The sequence below is a fragment of the Thamnophis sirtalis genome, unplaced genomic scaffold (assembly GCF_051295495.1).
Source record: "Thamnophis sirtalis isolate CommonGarterSnake01/CBP01778 unplaced genomic scaffold, rThaSir2_p1.2 scaffold_7, whole genome shotgun sequence".
NCBI classification, from domain to species: domain Eukaryota; kingdom Metazoa; phylum Chordata; class Lepidosauria; order Squamata; family Natricidae; genus Thamnophis; species Thamnophis sirtalis.
Window position 1 is genome coordinate 15,660,157 of NW_028261387.1, and position 23,579 is coordinate 15,683,735.

At 38.7% G+C, this 23,579-nt stretch overlaps 2 protein-coding genes across 3 annotated transcripts; one reads left to right on the plus strand and one right to left on the minus strand.

Annotated features, from left to right (window-relative positions):
• On the plus strand, positions 1–7,970 carry GNG5 (G protein subunit gamma 5). Its single transcript, XM_014073042.2, has 3 exons — positions 1–289; positions 2,686–2,815; positions 5,887–7,970. Exons 1-2 carry the CDS (start codon positions 209–211, stop codon positions 2,809–2,811), a joined length of 207 nt encoding a protein of 68 aa, XP_013928517.1. The 5' UTR covers positions 1–208; the 3' UTR covers positions 2,812–2,815; positions 5,887–7,970.
• Positions 7,971–8,034: 64 nt separating this feature from the next.
• Positions 8,035–15,368, minus strand: RPF1 (ribosome production factor 1 homolog). 2 transcript variants are annotated; one of them, XM_014073041.2, is made up of 9 exons: positions 15,139–15,362; positions 14,744–14,800; positions 13,874–13,954; positions 13,188–13,283; positions 10,793–10,946; positions 10,454–10,536; positions 10,197–10,378; positions 9,991–10,117; positions 8,035–8,469 (listed from the first exon to the last, which is right to left on the minus strand). In XM_014073041.2, exons 1-9 carry the CDS (start codon positions 15,343–15,345, stop codon positions 8,428–8,430), a joined length of 1,029 nt encoding a protein of 342 aa, XP_013928516.2. In that variant the 5' UTR covers positions 15,346–15,362; the 3' UTR covers positions 8,035–8,427. The 2 variants fall into 2 exon arrangements, with proteins under 2 accessions (XP_013928516.2, XP_087575511.1); XM_087719385.1 differs by lacking the exon at positions 9,991–10,117 and having other exon boundaries at positions 15,139–15,368.
• Positions 15,369–23,579: the final 8,211 nt, after the last annotated feature.

Here is a 23,579-nt window from a genome sequence, read left to right on the forward strand (position 1 = left end):
AGTTTGCGCAGGGAGTCCGCCAGCGCGCGCTGTGCCTGAGTCTCTCTCGAGTCTATGGGCGGGGGAGTTTTCCAAACGCCGGAAACTTGCCCGAAAGTTCCGAGAAGCAGCCCCCCCCCCTCACCCGCACAGCGACCCGCCCGTTTGCCAGCAGCAGCGGCTCTTTTACGAGTTCGACGTCGCGCGGAGTTGAGTGAGGGAGAGGGCCATGTCCGGCGCCTCCAACGTCGCCGCTATGAAGAAAGTGGTGCAACAACTGCGGCTCGAGGCTAGCGTGAGCCGCGTGAAGGTGAGCCCCGGAGTGGGGCGGAGACCAGGCCGCCCGCCCGTCGGAGCAGGCTCGGCCGCCATTAGCGCACCTCGGGAAAAGGCTGCGTGGGCGCTCGGTCGCTGAGCCGCCTCAGAGACTTTTACTTCCTTTATCGGGCCTGAGGAGACCTGAGGAAGAGTGCCCCGGGGTGCTTTTTTTTTTTTAAGTACTACTTAAAGAGGTGGCCCTAGGATTCCTGTGGGACAAACACCCCCCACCCCACCCCGAGACCCTCTTAGAGGACTCCGCGAAATCGAAATTATTCGTCAAGTTAAGGTCGAAAAATAATACAGTATTAAAATCGGGCAACTTAGGAAAGTAAATGCGTCAGTTTGAAGTTTAATGGAGTAAATGTCGATTAAAAACAACACAAGCAAACAAAAGCTCTTTGGGGTTTCTCCATAATTTTGAAAGGTGGGAAAGGATCAAGAGACAAAAGTTGAAGAAACCTATGAAATGCCGTACAATTTAACTCGGGTTTAAGCAGCTCTTAAGCGTGCGGCCTCTCCCTGGCAAGCCAGACTTAACCCGGCGGTTACTGATTTTATCATAAATACATTTGGAACCAATCAACCCCCGGCCCCCATCGTATTTTCACCCAAGCTGTGGGAGTTGGAGGGAGGGCACCGTGTTGCCGAAAGCGGCCCCAGTCGCATTGTCCAGTTTTCCGCTTGGATCAAGTTTTGCTGATTTTGATCCTTTTGCCGGGTTCGTTCAGGGTTTCCCCGTTTAGGTTTGGAGTCGCTGTGAAAGAAAGGACGCAGTTTTGTCATCTTGATCTAGAGCTTTTTTGTTCTTCAGAGGGAAAGAAAAGAATAAACGCCATCTGGCAAACCAACTTGGGACTCCACCCTTGTTGCAAAATGGGGAGTGAGTTATTGGCCAGGAAAAGCTTTTGTTGCTAGGTTTTGTTTTCCAAACCTGAATCAAAACATACTTTGCTTTATTGGTTAATTAGAAACAATTGATTGTAAAATGCTGCTTGCTACCATCTTCATCATCTTCAGGACCTGAATTGTAACATATTTGCTTTCTTCATTAATTAGGAAGACTCATAAAATAATACTGCTTGCTATTGCACATTTCTTAAGCATCTGGGACCCTTCAATTCTTTTATAAGAATTCTGAAGAGCAAAAAATGTATTGTCATATTTGACAATAGCCAAATATGAATTTTAATATTGAAAGTTAGCTTGTTGAGCAGTTACTGAACTTTTAATATACTTTAGTAAACTGACTTTAGTATACTAAAGACTGATCATTTGATGTTCCATCAAGAACAGTATACTCTGGAACAATGCAGTCTCTGATTATTATACAACACTTGCACTGTAAAAGACTTGATATAAAAGCTGGTGATTTTAAAAGGCTGAATCTGGGAGTTATATCAATTGGCAGAATTTTATGAGATTTTGAAGAATTCTTGCCATTGACAACAAACATAGTTGGGTTGTGAATATGTTTTTGTATGAAGATAGGGTATGCATTTGACAATCCCGAATGTTCTTATATACTGTTGATAGGACAATCTTGTAATTAATCTACTGTACACATAGTCTGATTTATCATAACTGAGCCTGGAATTAGAGTCGTAAGTTGTTACAGTTATAAACTGAGGCATCATGTGACTAGATTTGAAGTTACAATCATTTTTCCAGATAGTTGTTAAGCAAATGCAGCAGTTAACTCAAGGGTGTCAAACAGGATTTCTTCGAGGGCTGGATAGCATTGTATTTGTCCTCTGCTGGATGGAGGGGGCTGGGGGAGATGGGAGGGATGCCTCCAGCAGTGCTGGCCAAAATGGGGTGTGGGTGGGATGTGCGATCCTTACACCCCAGTTTGGCTGCAAGAGGCTGTCCAGGCCCAAAATGGGGTTTGAGGGTGTAAAGCCTTCTGGCACCCCATTTTAGCTGCCAGAGGCAGCTGCGAGTGAGTCCTTTGCTATTTCCAGGCCAGAACCACGGGCCAAATCTAACTACCCTTGAGTTTGACATACCCGAGTTAACTGAATCTATTTTTCCCAATCAGTGTTTTTTGTCAGTATCTGGAAATAAACATGAGAAACTGGCAAAAAACATAAATTGTGGTCACATGATCACAGGATACTACAAATGATTGTCAAGGTGAGCCAGTTGGCCAAGTGCTCAAAATGTGACATGACCATGAGTGTGTCTGCAGCTGCTGTAACTTCAAAAATTATAACTAGCTCTGGGTAAGTCAGTTGTAACTTTGAATGGTATTAAAGTATTGGTTATAAGTTGAGCACACCTGTATAGTGGGGTGGAAAAACAGTTTTAATGTCTGGCCATTTTTGACATTTGTTATATTAATAAAATCCATTATTACATTATGTAAATGTGGTTTTCTGTTCATAGGTTTCGCAAGCTGCAGCTGATCTGAAGCAGTTTTGCCTTCAAAATGCACATCACGATCCTTTATTAACAGGAGTTTCATCAAGTACAAATCCATTCAGACCACAGAAAGTCTGTTCTTTTCTCTGATTTGGTGAGCCACTGGAAACTTTCACTTGTAAAGCTTCAAGTTTAACTACGACTTCACTTTACCTAGAACAGGGATGGTGACCTCTGGACTCCCCCCCCCCCCTTTGCAACTTCACACAGTTTGCTTGGTCAGAGTTATAAAAGTAATCAAAAATTATGTTTCTGGAAAAAGGAAATAAACAAAATAAATAAAGAAGCTTCTTTAAAAAAAAAAATTTCCCCATATTTCCTTTAAAACCTAGAGAACCATAGCCTGATTTATATGTCTCCTAAAAGACATTAAGTGTCGGTTTCTCTAGCCATCCAAAGGTTGCTACCCTTGTTCTCTGGTATAGTAGTTCATGACTTATCCTTCACAATATGTCAAACACTTTCCTGTAAACTGATTTTATACAGGACCTCTGGGAAGTAAGTCCCTCTTTATTCAGCATTTACTTCCTTGTAAGTATCAGATTGTACCATAAGTTTTTACTTAAATTTGTAGTCTAACAAAATATATTTTTATTGAAAGATACATGACCAATATTTCACAATTTATTAAGATTTTGAATAATGAAATAGTCTATTACAGCAAAGTCTGTTCTTATTGAAAGAGGTAAAAAGTCCTGAATGTTCAGCTTAGACTTGCAATAAGTACATGCCAAATACAATAACTACATGCCAACAAGTAGTTGGACATTGCATTCTACTAGGATGTTTTTTTTTTCTAGACTATTCTAAAACCTTGGGATTTCCTGATGATTTCCCAATCAGATGGTATCCAGGTTTAACTGTTTTAGTATCCATCAGACTTGGCTAGGTGCCATCACCTGATCTCTTTTATGGAAATAGGATATAGGTCAATGATGGTGAACCTTTTTGACAAGGAGTCCTGCACTCGTCGGAGCTGCAATCTGGAAGAGGAGCTGCCCAGGGAACATATGTGCGCCGGGAAATGAACTTCCAGTTTCCGGTATGCATGTGTGCACTGGCCACTGGTCTCCCGGTTTCTGGCACACATGTGCATGTGAAGATCTGCTGGTAGGTGTGCATGGGCATGCCAGAAACTAGAAGATCAGTTCTTCTGTTTTCCGGCAATGCCACACACGCAAAGGCCAACTGATCATCGTGTGTGCCAGGAAACTGGAAGAAGAAAGGGCGACACCACACATGTCAGGCAACATGACTCTTATGTGCCACTTCAGGCCCACGTGCCATAGGTTTGCCATCACGGATATAGTCACTTGACTGTTTAGAATCATAACTTTGATGATGGCGCTGAAGAAATGGTAGTTATGACCAGGTTCTTGGACAATTGGCTACCTCAGTGGTCATGAGATTGTAATTTGGATATATGGTAACAGGTTCATACTGAAGCAGGAGCTGTTGGACTCCCTTCAATCATGTGATTGTCATTTGCTACTTTTACTGACAGCTTTCCCAGACAATTGGGAAGCTGATAGGGAAAGTTACAAGTCACTGAGGTCAGTCTCCTCCATTTGCGCATCCTTAGCCCCTCTGCTTGCACTGACCACTTGTGCACCTCCTTCCACATTTCAAAACCCATGCTGTACTTTGTTCACTCCTTGCATTCTGCCTGACCTGTGCTCTTGTGCTTCCTGCCAACCCATTAAACACCTCCCTCCACCCTTCCCAACCTGCATCTCTCACACGTAGTCTAGTACATCTTCCTTGATCTGCATTGTGTCTATCATGTGTCCCCTTATATCCTCCCTGACCCTCTTTCCCCCACTTATATGCCTGCTGGCCTGGTTGGTCTTGTAGATCCACAGACTTTAGCTGTGGAAAGTCAGAAGGTATTTGGCTCAGCTAACATCCGGGCTTCAGTTAACCATAGCAAACTGGACTGCAGAGATTGCCATCATTAAGTGAGGCAGTTGTGTTTTACAACATCACTTAGCAATGGAAATTCCAGTCCCAATTGCCTTTGTAAGTCCAGGATTATGGGTAGTTTGAACCCTGGTAGTGGTTTTTATATAATATGCCCATTTTGTATTTCATGATTCATTGATTTTCTTTTTTTGTACTTTTATGCCATCAATTAACAGTTTTTTTGGATGGTATTTTGTCATGTTTAATGAATAAAATAAATAACAATAATAATAATTTAAAATAAAAGAAATTGTGTGCTGTCCCGATTGTAATTGGAGCCCTTGGAGAAATACCTAAAGGGCTACCTCGCTATTTGGAAATTTTAAATTTATCAGACTTGAACAAAAAACCACCCTACTTGGAACAGCTTATATCCTCCAACGTTACCTTAACAGTTCCTAGGTCCTTGGTTAGGACTCGAGCTGTTGAGCTACCTACCAGCCCCAAAGCCTGTGAATCTCACCATAATAATAATCACCATCATCATCCCTCCCATAGGGACTGAACAACAAACATGAATTTGAGTATTCACTTATTATTGAATAGGACAATAGGACAACAATGTCATGGTGTGTTTTTGAAAGATTAGAATTACACATGAGTGTGTGCTCTTAATGCCCCTATGGGATTTTGTTAACAGCAACTTAAAAATTATGTGGTCACTACATAAGTCATAACTATCAAGTATGCTTAGCCTGACCTAAAGTAACATTGGACAACACAACAAACTAAGCATTTCTGGTTTGCTGAAAAGAACCATTGTGGCTGGTATTTTGATCATCTTTACGATATGTCTTCCCCTTCTAATTTGTTCTTTGGTTAAGTAAAAATGAATATTTCTGTAACAAAGCATGGAATAACTCATTTTCTGTCCCCATCTCTGTCTCTTGAAATACAGATGTACACAATAATGGGAAACAAATCTTAGGGGAGTTAGGAACCCATTTAATGCTGTTTTAGTGTCCTCTTTCTTGGTTTGGAAGCCAATAAAGGGAGTAAATAAGTTTAACCAAAAGTAATGTTCACTTCTGTTAGCTTGCATGAACATAGCCAGCAACTGATTTATGTGGCTTATTTTGATTTGTTGTGTTATATTGCCAACTATTAAAATTTTGTTGTAAGTTTAAACATTTGAATATAAGTAACATACAATTTAAATATCTTAGCTTTGTTTAATGAGTTTATGTATTCTATTTCTTGCAGATCTAACAACTTTTCCTAGCTGATTATGTTGAATATGGAAATGAAACAAGATGGCTTGGAGCCTGTACAGAAACTTTGTATTAATGTGCCAACTTTGAGCTTGTAAGATTGCTATTGTTTCAACCCCCCCTTAAAATCTACCTCTCTAACAAGCTGTATGCTAGTTGCTATACTTTGTATCATGAGGGAATCAATTTTGTACTCAAGCAATAGAGTTGACATGATTTTGAATGTTAGCATAAGTATTTGAACTTGTCCTAATACTTTGAACTGTGTATCCAAAGCTTCACTATTCTAAAAATACTGTAAAAGTTAGTGCATTTTGTAAAAATATTCCTGCTTTACAAAACAAAATAACATCTTTATCTAAACAAATTAACGGTTTACAATCAGTATAGATTTTGTTCTTTCTACTTCAGTTGTTATATAGTCATAACTAATTTGGAGTAAATTGTATTTGCCTCTAGAAGCATCCTAAATTGTGAATATCCTATAAAACTAAAAATAAATAAATGCCTTGTTATACATTATTTACCAATCTAATACAATTTTGTTTCTTCTGTTTTACATCAATCTGGAGTAGCATAAATTAGTCAAAAAGGAAACCAAAATATTAAAATCGATTACTAAATACATAACATAGAACAAGAATATTGTGTAGATTTCTAAAATAGTTTTGGAACAAACTGAATAATCTTAAATAACTGGCTGCATATAGTTTTTCTTATTTATATTTGCATAATTATTATGCCTGACAGGTCAAAGCAAGATCTGAGTTAACCAAGCTGACTATCAGTTTAGGTCAGTGCAGAGGTGATGCTTAGTTGAGTATCACATTCATTTGAAACAATTATTCCCTAGAGACCATTGATTTAATTTTTGACTTATCTAAACAGAGTGACTTCTAAGGTGTAAGTTCAGTTTTATATCTTCTTTTTCTTCTTCTGCCATATCCATCAACAGATGTTGTCTGTCATGTTGTTGATCCTATTTTTATCAACAGATACACAAAAAAGTGCTGTTTTGTTCCAACCAGTCCCTTAGATTTTGAAGGCATGACTATCTTCTGCCTGGACCTTGTTTGCCTTCAATCTTTCCTTGGAGGATTAAGTGACACATTCCGTATATTTCTGGGTGTTAAATCACATATCCAAAATATTCTTTTGTTTTATAGTTTTGATGATTTTCCTTGGCTTTCCCAAGCAGCTTAACACCTCATTTCTGATTTCGTCAAGCCAACTTATATGTAATAGCCACCTGTAAATCAACATTTCAAATGCTTCTAGTTTCTTCAAGTGGCTTTCTGTCAGAGACCAACTCTTCACTCTATAGAGGATAGAAACAATTAGCATCTAACAAGCCTGATTTTCAATCTTAGGCTTATATTGTGACTGCAGAAGACTTTTCATTTTAAGAATGCTGTTCGAGCTTTATCCTTGTTTTTACTTCAGTGGTCATGTTCCAGCTTTCATGTAAATTAGAACTCAAGTACATGATTCAACTTTTTCTAGTGTATTCCTTCCAAAGTTATTGGTGGTAAATTAATGGGTTGTTTGCCGATGACCATGATCTTGGTTTTTGTGATGTTCAAGCCGTATTTTTCAGATATGTCTTTGACAAGGATTTGTTGATGAGGAACTGAAGTTTTATATCTAAAATCATTTTTTTCTTTGTATATCTGGGGACAATTAGTGAAAAATGGGAAGTACAGTTTACCATTGTGTCCAAACTGGGAACTGCTTTGTAGTACCTACATGTATGTAAACAAATATTAAAGAATTTAAGGTTAATCTGTAGATTAGAATTGCCTAAGAACTGAGTAATATTGGTCAGATTAAAAAGAACTTTGTTTTTCTTTCGCTTCCTGTGATTATAGATGACAGAATTTCCATTATCTCAAGTTTCATTAAGATGGACACAGAAAATGGGGTGTTCCCTAATTTCTTCTCCCTTTAAAAAAAGAAGATTCATTTCCCATTTATTCCTTGTATAGGTACTTGAAGAATATTTCAGTTCCTTATCCAATTTAAAAAAAAATTAAGCTTACCGAAGATCAAATAAACAAAATCTGTATAGCCACTATATCTGAATTGTACTGTTATTTTTCTGCGTTAATGAACTGCTTGAACATTCAACAATACCCGGTAATAGTATTTGACATGTAAAATGTTTATTTGTGGCAAATAATATATTCAACACAAAACCTGATTTTAAGATCCAGAACTAGATATATTTTAATTCAGAATAAGATATGAAAGAATTAAATTACAAAGCATTATTTTTGAGAAGGGTCCGTGACTTCTTAACAAAAGGAGATAGTGACTGATGCAGTCTCTTTCCTCTTTCTTGAAGTCTTCTATTATTTATAAAAAGTAACTGAATTTTCAGCCCTGAAGAGAATAGGGTCATGGCCATGTTCGCAAGGTGTGTGTGTGTGTGTGTGTGTGTGTGTGTTCCATGTGTAACCTGAATATCTTCAAGGGTACTCCAGAAGCTTTTGTTGGTGAGAAAAATACAAAAATGGTATTACTGTGTTCATTCTTATAAATGAAATTTTCTTCGGCTTGTGTCCATTTCACGGCGCTGAAAAACAGTAATGTTCATTATAGTTTGCTACAAAAATACAAATATTTGTAAATTCCTATAATACAGTTCAGGTTATGGAGCAATAAGATAATACCAAATTACAAGATTTTTAAGGCATGCCTGGAATGAAAGTAATTAGGTTAATATATCACAGCAAACTTAAGCCAGCCTAGGTTTAGTCTGGACCTTTTGAGTTTAGAATTCTTACTTGCCAAGCAAGAATGTTTGTTAATAAAGATTTATTGGACATAATCTTAAGCACACAGGCAGTCGGCACTTTTATACACCCTTTTATCTAGGCGCATTCCTGTTTTCTGACAACCTTAAAGCATTGAACTCAAATAGAAACCTTAGTATGTCATATAAGTGCAAAATCTTCATTTATCTCCCACCACACCAGCTTATGTATTTACACAGAATTCCTACATATTTGATATGCTTTCAATAACCTGTTTTTGAAACCTTGTTTTTCCAAATACTTGTAAATAAATAATCTTAAAATGCATTGATGTGGGGATACAATACTCCCTTGAAAACAGTATTGTTGTAAATAGGCAAGATGCTCTGGCTGTATTAAAGGTCATATAAACATTCACAGCACTCTGACCTCTGTTCTTTTTCAATTATATTTTGAATATAATTGACAGCTTTTGACAGCTAATTGTATTGTGCACAAAAGTACTTTTGAAGGCTAGTATATGGGCTGGGTATGTGCCAAAAATAACTTATACTAGTAACAAAATTATTCTATTCTTTAGAATACAATTATTGTAATCTAAGCTTAACATTTTTGAGTGACTTTATTAATGAAATCCTTATGGAAATGTTGATGGATCAAGTATTTAAAAATATCTCACTTATAATCATAGGTAGTGAAAACATGAAAATAATTCTACTGGATCAGACTGAAGGCCAGTTAGTCAATATTCCATTTCACTGAATGCCCACCAAATACAATTATAGGTAATACTTGATTTACAGCCATTTTGTTTAGTGACTGAAGTTACGAAGGCATTGCAAAGTCACTTATGACTGTTTCTCACGTTAACTGTTGCAGTATTCCTATAGTCACAGAATCAAAATTTGGTCACTTAGTGACCAAAGTGTTTATGGCAGTTGCAGTGTAGTGGTATCCAGTGATTGCTATTTTTGGCCTTCCCAGTCAGCTTCCAGCAAGCAGAGTCAAGGGGGGAAGCTGGATTCACTTAACAACTGTGATGTTAATGAACATAGTAAAAAAAGATTGTAAAACTGGATGCAACTTTTTAAACTGCTTGTTGCTGTGTTCTAGTCTAGTTGTGTTTCCTATTTGGTTTACTTGAGAGGGCTGACAATATGTCAATTTGCAAATAAGAAATCAAGCAGCCCTCAACTGCCACTCACATGCACCTAATGTATATAGGCAGACTGCCCGCATGTCTGCAAGCAGCATCCACTATTGGTCACACATGTAACACTGCAAATTTTAACTGAACAGCAGTATATAAAATTCTGCAATGCTTTGTTGAGGAATAATACCTTGTGAATCCATTCATACTCCCCAAACTTGGAGTCAAAAGTTCCTTTTTGAAGAGACCTTAATTTTAGGGTAAAACGTGGCCCTAGTTCTTGAATGGCCACTTTTTTCTCATTTTTGAAGATGTATCTGTTAAAGGCAATACACAGCATTAACAAAGCTGTCTCACAAAAATCATTGTAGCATAAATGTTTAAATGCTTCCTTACCTATGAAATCTGAAAAATATATAATCACGCTGATTGTGAAATGTAGCTACTTGTCTGCCAACAAAGTGAGGATCATGAGGAAAGAGAGAAGCCAACATGCGACCAATGGAATGGCCCAAACGTGTTGTAAAGTTATTCAGGATTACTTCAGGCTGATGTTCTGTGGGATTTTTCCCTTTTCGCTAAAAGTTAATGATGAAAACGTATTAAATATTAATATTAACAAGCAGAGAAATTGACTATTGGAGTAAACTCACCTTTATTTCTTTTCGTAAACGAACACTGCTCATCTTAAAGTGAGCAGTTGGACCTTCAGGCAAATGACTTAATACAAGCCCATCTATTTCAAGTATGTTAAGATATAATTAAACATGTGAATTATAACTAATCCGATTTATGCAGAAAATATTTTCCCAGAAAATTCATACTGAAACAATATTTTTTTGTACTTTGTACTTCATGCCCAGCTTCAGTTTTAATAAACATGCTATACAGAAACAAGTACTAAATCCCTTCTCTTCCAATCCAACAGTAAATCATCTGCTCTAATAGAGATGTGCATACAAATAGCATTGCATAGTTTTCATGAAGGATACTTGGTATTTTACGATCTTCATTAATAACAATCAAATCTGTAAAATCCCTTGAAATACACTGTGGAATAACTTTTTTTAAAGCCAGTCCTCTTCTATAATAAACATGTGAATTTGGAAGACATGTGGCTAGCTGTTCACAGAATCTCACAGTTCTCTGCCAAAACAGAAAAAAGTTCAAGTATTATTTAAAACCTGTAAGAAATATTTACCTTCCCTGTCACTGATGAACTTAAAAAAATAAAAAGTCAATGCTTATTTAAACTTAAAATTTTTAAGTTTACCAATGACTGATTATATCAATCAACTTTGGCTATAATACAGCATCCAATTTAAAGCAACAGTGACTGTTTGCTATATAATTACATGTTTACTATTCAGTGTATCTTACTCTCACAAACTATTTTACAAAACAGTATATTACAGCTAATATAATCCACAATCCATATTTTAAGTATAAATATAATCTTTATTGTCATTGTACTTAAATACAATGAAATTGGTTAAGTACCATGTTTCCTCAAAAATACGACAGGGTCTTATTTTCTTTTTACTTACAAAATATGGCCTTGGGCTTATTATAGGGGAGGGCTTATTGTTTTGGGGTTGCCGGGCGGCTGCTCCCGTGCGAACTGGCTCCCAAAGAGCCAGGCATAGCCTCAGGGGCAAAGCAGGCATGAGGTGACCAAGCTCATCAGCAACCGCCCGGCAAATCCCCTCTCCAGCCAGGCAGAGCGCCATTCACTGACCTAAGGGGTATCCCCAGGGCGCCAAGCCACGTGGCACTCTGCCAGCTCCCCAGCTCCCGCGGCTTGGCACATTAGGGGTACCCCCTAGGTCAGTGCATGAGCACCTGTTCCGTCTCCAGCAGGTATGCCTCCTAATATCAACATGTCCGGGCCCAGCTCTCCCTGCAGCAGCTGCCGCCACCGTGCTCCAAGCATAATGTCTTCTCCGGTTCCAAACTCGGCTGCCAAGTTTTCCAGCAGCGGTTGCTCTAGGAGTCTGCTCTATGGTTGTGGGCTGGCTGCAGGAAGACTTGGCAGCAGAGTTTGAGAGTTTGGAACCGGAGAAGACGTTATGCTCAGAGCGTGGCTGCGGCTGCTGCAGGGAGAGCTGGGCCTGGATATGTTGAGGCTAGGAGGCATGCCTGCTGGGGGTAGAACAGGCACTCGCGCAACCCCCTTCTCCAGCCGGGCAGAGCTCCATGCACTGACCTAGGGGGTATCCCTAATGTGCCAAGCCGCGGGAGCTGGGGAGCGGGCAGAGTGCCACGTGGCTTGGCGCCTTAGGGATACCCCCTAGGTCAGTGAATGGCGCTCTGCCCGGCTGGAGAGGGTTTTTTTTGGGCGGTTGCTCGTGAGCTTGCTCACCTCATGGCTGCTTCACCCCGGAGGCTGTGCCCGGCTCTTTGGGAGCCAGTTCGCAAGGGAGCAGCCGCCCAGCAACTTCCCCCTCCGGCCAGGCAGAATGCAATAGCAATAGCAGTTAGACTTATATACCGCTTCATAGAGCTTTCAGCCCTCTCTAAGCGGTTTACAGAGTCAGCATATCGCCCCCACAGTCTGGGTCCTCATTTCACCCACCTCGGAAGGATGGAAGGCTGAGTCAACCTTGAGCCGGTGAGATTAGAACCGCTGAACTGCAGATAACAGTCAGCTGAAGTGGCCTGCAGTACTGCACCCTAACCACTGCGCCACTCTGTCTCTTCTCTATTCTCACAACCACATGTGTGCTAGTTAATACAACCATCACAGAAGCAAACTTTAGGCAAAATACTGGTCAGTAGAAACAATGCAAAAAGAGCTACCAGATAAACAGACAGGCTCGGTTCCACATTCACTACTGCATTTATCAAGCGCCAAGTAAAACTGCACAATTTGTTCAGCTAGTAAAGGGAATTTTGAAGTCAGTGCATGAATTTTCTTTTCAGCAAACAGTTAAACAGACAGATGGACTCTATAAGCCAAGTGGAATGTCACAAGCAGAGAAACGATATTGAAAAGACCAATAAGAGAAATAGTCTCATCTTTCACTGCATTATTCATGCAACTACTACTGAATTCCAATCTTTGCCTGGACAAATTTGTACATAATGCCACTCCCCAACCTAGCAGTATCTCGAAGGCGGCAAGCAATGTGAGCGCCTTCCCCCCCCCCCCCGGCTCCTGCAGCTTGGCGCCTTCAGGATATCGTTATGTCAGTGAGCAGTGCTCTGCCTGGCCGGAGAGGGGGTGTTGTCCAGGGGTCTTATTTTCGGGGGGTGGGCTTATATTTTTGCCCATGCGAAAAATGTGGCAAGGCTTTAGTTTCAGGACAGGTCATATTTTCAGGGAAACACGGTATATATATTCCTCAATCAAAGCAAAATATTATTAATCTTAAAAAAATAATTTACCCCACGAGGTCTGTCAGATGTAGTGATAAGAATTTTTGGAACAGTTTGCCTGTTGAAGTATGGAGCAAATTCATCTATAGCATCATCTAAAGTAACCTGGGAATATATAATAATGACATTTGTATGAAATTGCTGTGATATAGTCAATTTTCAGGAATCAGAACCTTCCATCTAAAAATAAAAATCAATAGCTCTTTCATCATTTATAATGTACTTGTTACAATAAAAATTATCTAAGTACAGTATAATCCTGAGACAATCTTAAACACACTCTTGCATCAAAGCCCTTAAATACAGGATTGCATTAAATACAGTAGTGTAGGCTTTAGGCTTTTTATTAGAGATGTTTGAAAAATTGGAATTTAAGTTTCTTTGTCTAGGGCAGCATCATCTATCAGCAAGTTTCTAATCTTCACATTATATATGTAATTATAATTACATATATGAGATTTTAAATATGACTCATTTGCAAGAAATTTTTCAGATAGAAAAAATGCCAGACAAAACGTTTTTTTTTTTTTGAAAGAAGTGTCTGAAAAATTAAACATTGAAGAAATGGATGCATGAACTTCAAATAACCATCCTGCCAACTGTTACATTACAGAAAAGTGAAAATGTGTGTCCAAATTCATTGCCTAATTATTTATCTGGCATTTATTTCCTTTAAAATGCTTACAGAAAACTACCTCTTCATCATTTGGATCAACCGTGGTTTCATCATATACACGCTGGTTTTCAATGGTTTTTGGTTCTGGTTTTGGTGGTGCCTATAAAATAGAAGTTGAGACCTGAAATTGATAAATTTCATATTGAACAAATGTTCCATGTAAAGACTATTGATGTAGTTTAGTAATAGCATCAAAAATATTTTTAAAAATGTAGACAATTTGAGCTATCAGTGGAAAGATGTATGAATTATAGAACAAAATAAATGGAAAACAACAGATTACCCAATTGGTAGTCAAAGTTTCAGAGTGGTAATGCAGTACAAATATTAAGTTCTTGAAAAGGGCAAAATCCTTGCTAGGGATCATTAAAGGAACTGAAAATAAAAGTAGCACTATAATTAATGCCTTTAAAGAAATCAGTATTGCAACTATTGTTAATATTACAATTCTAATTATGATATCACAAAGAATACTGTAAAGCAGAGAATGCTGCAAAAAGTTGGATTTTGGTCTTATAAAAAAAGAAGTAACTGAGCAACATTCAGATTTTAAAGAAAGTAGATTAGAAAAAACGTCTTTCTCTTACACTACAGAAACTGAAAAATATAACTTAATTTAAAAGAAAAAGTCATTCTTGACATAGCCAGACATAAACTGAAATTTATGATTATAGCATACAGAGGTAAAGGTGGAAGAGAAGGCTATCATTGATTACCAATCATGACAGTTATGCATAACATTTAGTAATAGATGAGTAGATGAACCAATTCACAGGAAACATGAAATTGTGTTCTGCTTGTGGGCTCCCCCCTCCCAAGTAACAGTGCAAGAGCAAGTTACAACTGATCTGATTGTATCTGAACTCTTTTACTCACTCCTCTTTTTTACCTTATCTCCAAGGGCTTCCCGCTCCTTCTTCTTCTTTTTCTTAAGGGCTAATTTTTCCTGTAGGAGTAAAGAAGTTGAACAAAAGAAATTAGTCACATGTCACCATACAGAAGAAAACCCACCATGCATCGCTTTAACACATTTCCAAGTCTGGGTGCTCAATATCTAGGTCCTATTCTTTCTTCTCATGCGTCTGAGGATAACAATTTGCTTATCAATCTCTGAGCCCCCACTGAGCAAAGACTCGAAGGGCTCCATTTCTCTTATTTTATTAACATCTGTCCACCTTTCCCAATTAATAAAACGATTACCACCCACCCTCCCTCCTTACTAATGAGCAAGCTGGTGCTTAAACGCGAAAGCGACTCAAAGCTCTGCGACCCCTTCCTTCGCACCTTCTTCTGCTGTTGCTTCCAGCGCAGGAACATGAAGTGGCGCCGCTGCTTGTTCTTAATTTCGGAGACGCTAAAAGTCGGCGGGAAGGCAGCCTGGCTGGGTTCCGCGGGGTTTCCATGAGGCTTCTCGCCATAAACAACCTCGCTCGTAGCGCCAGCATCAGGTCTCCCCTGAATAGGTTTTCCCTCCTCAGAGCCGGCCGCCATGCCGTCGCTTCAATAGTTGATCTTTCACCTCTTCGTTCTCTTCCGGGTTATCCAGAGTTCCGCCGTTTGCCTAGTGCGCATGTGCAATCTTTTCCAATTTCCCCCGCCCGCCCGCCCGATTTGAGATGCACCGCCTACCTGTGCGGTGAAATGTTTATTTAACCAAATACTCCTAGTTAGTATAATATAATCTCGATCTTGATTTGTATGTTCCTTCTTTTTAAATTAAGGCAAACATTTTCTATGTCTTTCAGGCAACTCCCCCCCCCCCAAAAAAACCCCAACTCAAACCAAAACCCACCAGCCAGATGATCGAGATGTGCATGCGCATGCTCAAAGCGTCCTCATATTTGCCGAAAATGGACAAGACAGGATTGGAAGATAATTTGCGCATGTGCGAAATGACTAAGAGAAGAAGCTGGATGTTAAAAGGGAATTCGGGTTTTGTTGTATCTGTGAATTTCTGATGGGTGGGAAATGAGCCCTGACGTTGGAAGTTATACTTGTCGCTGCTTTGGGGATAATTTTAAGGATGATCTATTGATTGTGCACCATTTTGGTCATTATTGACTCTTAGTGAGCACATCGATTTTCTTAATGATTGTCCTAACCTTTTTGTCTTCCAATGATTCACCCATAGCCCCCGTAACGGAGTCTGCCCATCTTGCGGAGTCATGCTCTTTCTTCCATCTTCCCACCATTAAAGCTGTCTATAGAAAGCTGGGTGTTCAGATAAAGTGTCTTAAAATAAAATAGGATGATTTGAGCCTAGTTGTGCCTTGAGTGAGAACTCTGTTTAATAACCCATTTGTTACATTTCTTCGCTGTCCATAGTATTCTCGGAAGTCTTCTCCAACACCAAAGTTCAAAGGCATCAAAATGGTGTGCTACAATATTTAAATTCAGAATGAAATAAGACATCAATCAAAAAATGTTTAATGTTCTATTTTCAAAATCTTGCTAATGCAGTAAGCCACCAGCCAGATTATAGTAATAGCATTTAGACTCATATACTGCTTCACAGTGCTTTATGGCTCTCTGTAAGCGGTTTACAGAGTCAGCATATTTCCCCCCCAACAATCTGGGTCCTCATTTTACTGATCTTGGAAGGATGGAAAGATGAGTCAACCTTGAGCCTGGTGAGATTCGAACTGCCAAATTGCAGTCAGCCAGCAGTCAGCAAAGTAGCCTGTAGTACTGCATTCTACCCACTGCGCCACCATGGCTCTTATCAGAGTAAAGAGTTTCTCCTAATCGAATGGTTCCTCAATGGGAATTGTGTCTTCTCGTTTTCAAAGTAGGGAGATATCACACATTTGCAAGTTTTATCACTTGAAAGCCATTATCTTACACCAGTATTGATGACTGTAGATGTTTTTAAACAGCAGATATTTGAATTGCACTCAGTAACTCAGCTATGAGAGAGTACTCTCACAGACAAAATTGTTTAATATCTTGCCTCTCAGTCAGCATTTTTTTTACCAGAAGACCAGCCCGTCTGCATATCTGGGAAATGAATTTAGTCCTGGCATCCTATCAGATGATTGACTTGTAAGATAAAGGCTCTTAAACCTTCTCAGGTAGGTTTATCTTAAGCAGAGCATCAAATTAAAGGCAATAAAAGAAACATAATATTGTTTTGCAAAATGAGACATGCTTTTGAAGCATGCTTTATCTGAACAGAAGCTCAGCCCCAAAACCATAAATGCTAATTTTCAAACCAGAAATTCGTCAGGTAGTAATGGAAGGTCATTTGAGAGCATCTTACTCATTTTACGACTTAATCATCTGAATTGAAATCCATAACCAGCGTCTTTAAGCATTCAGCTAATATGATTCTGAAACTTTTTAAAACATTTTTTAAAACCCCAGACCATATTTTTCCCCCTATTATTTTGGTATTTCTTTTTTTAAGGTTTAAAATGTGTTTAGACAGAGAGCCAAAATACAGGAAATCCCGATACTTATTCTTCTCTTATATGAAGGGATCCTGAGAAATATACTTCAGTGAGAGGATGGACAAAAATTGCTTTAAAAGTTCTCAGCATTCCTGTCAAGCAACAGTTTTTTCTCAATTTTTGGGATATGCCAGCTGGATTCTAAAAGGTGAAACACAAACATTATTTGGAGGTTTGTTACTTTTTATAAACATTTATGAAAATTATAAAATGAAAATGAAAATAAAGATGATAGGAACACAAGAAAAGGAAAAGAAAGACGTAGGTACAGAGTTTGTTATTTTCAATAGATCAAAAACGGCCCAGATATTTATTCTGATCTTGAAACAAATAATCTGATATTCTCTCAATCTGTTTTATCCATAAACTCCAACCAAACTCTTCATTATTTTTATACTAGCAATAGAACAAAGTCTTATGCAGGAGGGCAGCAAATTTGGCTTTAAGGTTGCAGAATTTTAAGATGGCGGAGCAGAGAGCTTTATTTACCAGTCACTTATTGCCAAAACAGGCATCTTGTATTGCTGGCACCATAAATTAGGTGGGATATCATTTTGATACAGTAGTCAGTCTGTATGAACCTGAACATTCCTAGTCCTACTTTTAAGATTGGAAGGGAGCAAGCTAACATGCTGTGAGCAGAAATAATTTTACTATAGGATGTTCTTCTGTTTTTATGCAGGCTTGACTAGACTATCAAAACATCCCAGAAGGCAGAATGGCATTTCATTGTTACCAAGACAACTTATTTACGTGACAAGGAAACCACCAGGAGCGACTTTAAAAGAGAACAAAACAAAGCCCTTTATTTATCTGCATGTTAGTTCTAGTTTTTCCTATATTGTTATCACCAAGATGAAACGTATCAGGTGTCACAAAACATCTGGAATGTGCAATTCAGGAAAAGCCAGAAGTATTAATAAATGTAATGGTTGCAAATTGGTCTGTCATCAGAGTCCTGAGGTAGAAAAGTGTGGAATTGCTAACAATTATGCTAATTACGACTCCAAAATCAGGATGACTTGAAAAGTGCAATATGTGAAATTGTCAGTGTCTCTCTTTTCGCATATGATTGACTATTCTGATTATGCCTAATTTATTCTTCAGAGAACAAGAGAAACATTGAACGAAGCTTCTGAAAACAATTTATCATTAAGTGCTCACTAAAAATTGTACTACCACTCCCAAATATGCTTTATAGGGAATTTGATCTGGAGAGATATGATGTGCAATTCCTTTCTAGTTTGCAGATCTTCATCTATTGTAGCAATGGTTGGAGGGAGATTGGATGGATGGATGGATGGATGGATGGATGGATGGATGAATGAATGAATAAGAGACACAGGGAGAGCATTAGAAATCCCTTATAGAACCACCCTCCATTCTTTTCAGTTGAAAACAACTCCCTGATAGTCAAATATTAATCAATCAATCAATCAAAGAAAGAATAAGATTTAATTTCTCTCCAAAACAGAGCAAGAAAGAACATCTAACTCAAAATTTCCCCATCTCAAAATTTAAGGAAATGTCTGAGATACTTTCACGTTAGGAATTTTAACATTCCTGAGATGTCATACTTTGATAATTGACTGTCAATTCAAATCTACTGTTTCTGCCTAGTCCACGTGGTTGGTAAAATCATCTTTTTTACACAGTATTGCATTAGGATGATTGGGAACTGGGATAAAGGAAAGAATGGGAAAGCAAAGATATGGTTTCAAGGAGGACCTGGTCCCAATTAATGGTGCATATGCTGATAAAGAAAAGCCAGTAGTGAATGAAAAGTGAAAAAGGCACAACATATCACTAAATGTGCCCACATTGTGGCAATCCCCAAAAACCTATTTGCCCACAAGATTGCAAAGCAGCATCTTATACAATTGTCATTTAAACCAGAAAAAAACTAATTTTAATCTGAGACAAAAAATGATGACAGAAGACTGAATTCTTGGTTGGGAACCTGATAAAACCAGTACTGTGATCCAGGAAGAAGATTTGGTTTGCTCTGGTCAGATTGTAGTGGTTAAAAGATGCCTGTAGATGTCTGGTCCAGAAGCCAAGCGTCTCGGAGTCCTCTTTTAGGTGCAAAAACCAGCTGGGTGACTTTGCCCCAGTCATTTTCTCTCAGCCTTGGGAAGAGATGAGCAAGCCACGTCTGCAAATGTTGCCAAGATAACCATAGTCACCAGGATTCAGGGTTGACTCAATGGGCCATGGCTACCAATGAGATTATACCCAGATTAAAAGATTCAACATTAACCACAATGGAGGAATGGTTGGTAAAGCTGATGCATTTTGCTGAAATGGACAATTTTATCTTTTTTTTATTATAAAAAAGACATCATTTACAGTACATTTATTGCTGACTGGAAGTCTTTTATGGGCTTTGTGTGAAAAATGAAAAAAAAATGAACTTTTGATTTGTGGTCCTGATGATTAGATGGGATTGATCATGGAAAGAAAAGTGATATATAACTTTAGAAAGAGGGGTTAAATATATTTGTACTTATAACTGCTGTGAAGAATATTGGAAGCCGTTTCTTTATACTTTTTTCCTTTCTATTTTTCTTTAACTTTTTTTTCTTTTGGCACATTTAGCATTATTGGTGATTTCTTTTTCTTTTTTCTTCCTTTGTTTCAGTTACTTTAGCTTTTGTCTTCTTGTCTAAAAGTTTTAATAATTATTATACTATGCGTATAATTCTGGGAGTTGAAATCCACAAGTCTTAAAGTTGTCAAGTTTGGAGACCTCTGGCATAAATGGACTATACTACAACAAAGTGTACTGTTGAATTTCCCCTGAAAAATGTGGAAGTCTTATATCTGTATACCAGGGATATTTGTCTTGTTTAGGAAGACCTTTAGAACTAGAGAGTTGAGGTTACAAAAGTTTCTGTTCCTTTCCAACCCATCCATGCGGCTAAGAAGAGGGAGACTCCCATCTTAGCCCTGGAAAGAAACACAACCTCTTGGGGCTCAAAAGAACAGGATGTCAGCCTCTGCTTCACTACTTGCTTTTGGCTGCCATTGAAACGGGGAGGGGGAGGTATGGTATTTGGGAGGGGAAGTCTTTAGTACAGGAGTGATTGTAAAAAGGGAGTTTTGTTCTCACCATCTACTGCGTGTGTTACAGATAGAGGTTTTCAGTACAACCGGTGTCTTTTTCCCCTCACTCTCTCACACATTTAATTAATAACACTTAAACCTAAGCTAATTACACAAAAGAAAAGCCTAGGATTTACCGCCTTTCTAAAAAGTCACTAAATCTAGAAGACACCTGAAGGAATTGTTCGCTTAGGTCAGGACTGTCAAATTCCCAGCCTACTGGCCGGATACATCTCACACTGGCCACGCCCATGTCTGGTTTAGTGAAGGGGGAAAAAGTTTTGATATGTCATGTGACGCTGCCTTGATGACATGAGTTAGAAAACCCTAGCTTACATCTTTGGCTAGACTTACATTTTATAGCCATTTTCAAGACAATTTCTCCACTATTGTTTCTTTCCCCAAGGGCTCAAGCCTGATTCTCTTTAAGTAATGCTTTGCACTAATGTGGGGATTGGCTGTAGGTCTGATTAATATTCACAATGTTGTTTTTTGAGGAGCTGAGTCAGGATGGTTTTTTGGGGGGAGTGCTGTGGTTTTTTGGGAAATGGCAGCAAAACTGACCAAATCTGCAGCTTTATCCCAAAGGTGCTTTTTTTAAGGAGGAAACTGGACTTCGTGTTTTTCTTTGAAGGATGTTTATCTCAAAGTGCATAGCATTTGAATGGTGTAGGAGTATGAAGGGAGTTCCAGTCGGTGGTGGCAAATGGCGGCAAACGGTAGGAAACAGTGGCAGTAGCAATTGGCGGTGGGGCAAACAGTGGTGATGACGGTGATAGGTGGCGGTAGTGACAGGCAGCTGCGATCCCTGTCGCCTATAACAGCTGATCAACGGTATTCCGGGAGGCCGATCCAACCGCCAATCAGCTGCTCGGCAGTGAAGGCTCCAGTATTCCCCACCGGCAGAAGCAGCTCAGCTCAGTTGACCGATGGTGGGCGCAACGGGGCGGAGCCCTAACAAGCCACATGCTGGGGCTGTGATAACATGCTGAAGCTGACCAGGCCCTTTGCCGTTTGCCAGATGAATACTGGATGGATGCTGGGAAGCAGAGGCAGATTTTTTTCCCCTTGTTTTCCTCCTCTAAAGGTAATGTGTGTCTTAACGCTCTATTTCTCAAAATTGTGGAGTAGGTTAGACAGTTCTTTCCAGGTTTTGCAGATATTAGGAATAAGCCATGAGAACCAAGAGATGATCCGTGCATTTAGAAACATACATAGATAACATAAATCAGCTGTTACTTAGTTCAGTCTCTAGGATGCTTCGATAAATGTAGTACTTGCAATTATCTAAGCCTTAGTTAAATGCAGTCAGATTGGTATTAAGATGTTTGTACCCCTGCAGTCCTGGTATGTATACTGTACATTTTGCCTGCTGTAGTAAGCAGTGTTTGCTGCTCTCCAAGTTATTCCTGTTATCTGTATTTGGAATTCCACATTCATTGCATCTGAGCAATGTGTGGATGATTAGACCTTCACACTTTTTGATGTGACTTCATGTATTCATAATTACTTTTCTCTCTATTAATTTTTTTTCTTTTGTCTTCCTTGCATCACACAAAATGCAGAGCACGTATAGAACATGAAATGTAAATTCTGTTAAATGATTGTAGTAATTTATGGACTTGGGTGTCAACAGTGGAAGAATTCATAAGGATCTGCTATTAATCCTCACCCTCTTTTTTGTTGTTCAAGAAGCACTCTTGAATAGAATAATTGCAGGAGTCTTTTCATGTTGCCATAATAGAAATAGGCAGAGATAAAATTAGCCACCCCATTCAGGGAACTTATGTAATAAGGAATTAAAGGAAATGAGAATTAAATTAAAGCCTCATAGAGGACTGGTGTGTCTCCTAGTAATTCAGATAGAATGTCCCATCTTTGAAGTTACAGTCCTGAGTAGAAAAGGCAAAACCTTTGCAGCAAATGAAACTCCCAGCAGGAAACAACTAGTATATAAATAACACTAATTCAAGGATAATTTGAGTCTGGGAAAGGCCCTATTCTCCTCCTTCAGTGATATGGAATTAAGAAACTGCAATATATGGCAAAAGGAAGTTCCAAGGAGAAAGGGAAATTATGTGCAACTGTATATTTAGGGTTCCACCTTGTTTGTTTATCAGTGTTCAACTTTGTAGAGCTTACTGCAGATGCAAATGGAAATGACATTATCTGGACTGCCCATCACATTCATGGAATAAGCCAGTGGTTCTCAACCTGTGGTCTGTGGACACCTGGGGGGACGCCACGATGTTGTCACAGGGGCCCCACGAGGGCTGGAAGAAAGGTTATGATTTAAATCTTGAATTAAGTCTTGGTGGTCCGTGGCCATGGTCGGTGGCCACAAAAGGTATTTTAAGGGAGTACATGGGGAAAAAAAGGTTGAGAATCACTAGAATCAGGCAATGTAATTGCAGGAGAAAAGTTTTCTGTGGAACTACTCCAAACTTTCATTCCCTTAATGGGACTCTTGGAATAAAATTCATGAGATATTCCATTTGCTATAGCCCTCTTATCTCTTCCACACCCTGTGTACATAATTAAGACTACTTTAGATATAAAGAGCTGCTCCCAGAATTCCACCGTTCCCTAATAAAGTTAGAAGTTATTTCTCCATTCTCCTTCAACTGATCATGGCTGTGAAGAGTCCCACAAGAAGGTTGTTTCCAAAATCACCCTATTCTTTATTTCTTAATCATATAAAAAAAATAGAAAAAGAACCCTTCATCTCACACCTTGCGTCCATGTGTTTTGCATCATTTGGGGGGGATGTATACATTTGACACTTGATACAATGGATTATCCCTGACTCTGTCTGGCTTTTCCCTTTTTTTTTTTACCAGCCTGTTTCTTCTCTTTGTTAATTCTTTAGCATTCTGCTTCTTCAAAACACCTTTCAGTTTTTCAGTTGTGTACTCCTAAGTACCAATGCAGAAAATAGACCCATTTTTGCAAAATGATTATGTGAACTGATCAATTTCTATAATTCAGAATGTATTTGCAATATATTTATTTTGAAAAAGTTCCTACAAAACAGTGGCAGTAGATCACAGATAACTTTATTTATTGATTTCTTTTTCATCAGTTGCTGTCTGATGTTTCTAGTTCTTTCCCAACTCTTCTTGTCCAAATGATTAACTTTGGCAAATTTATAAACTTGTCTATTAAGCAGAT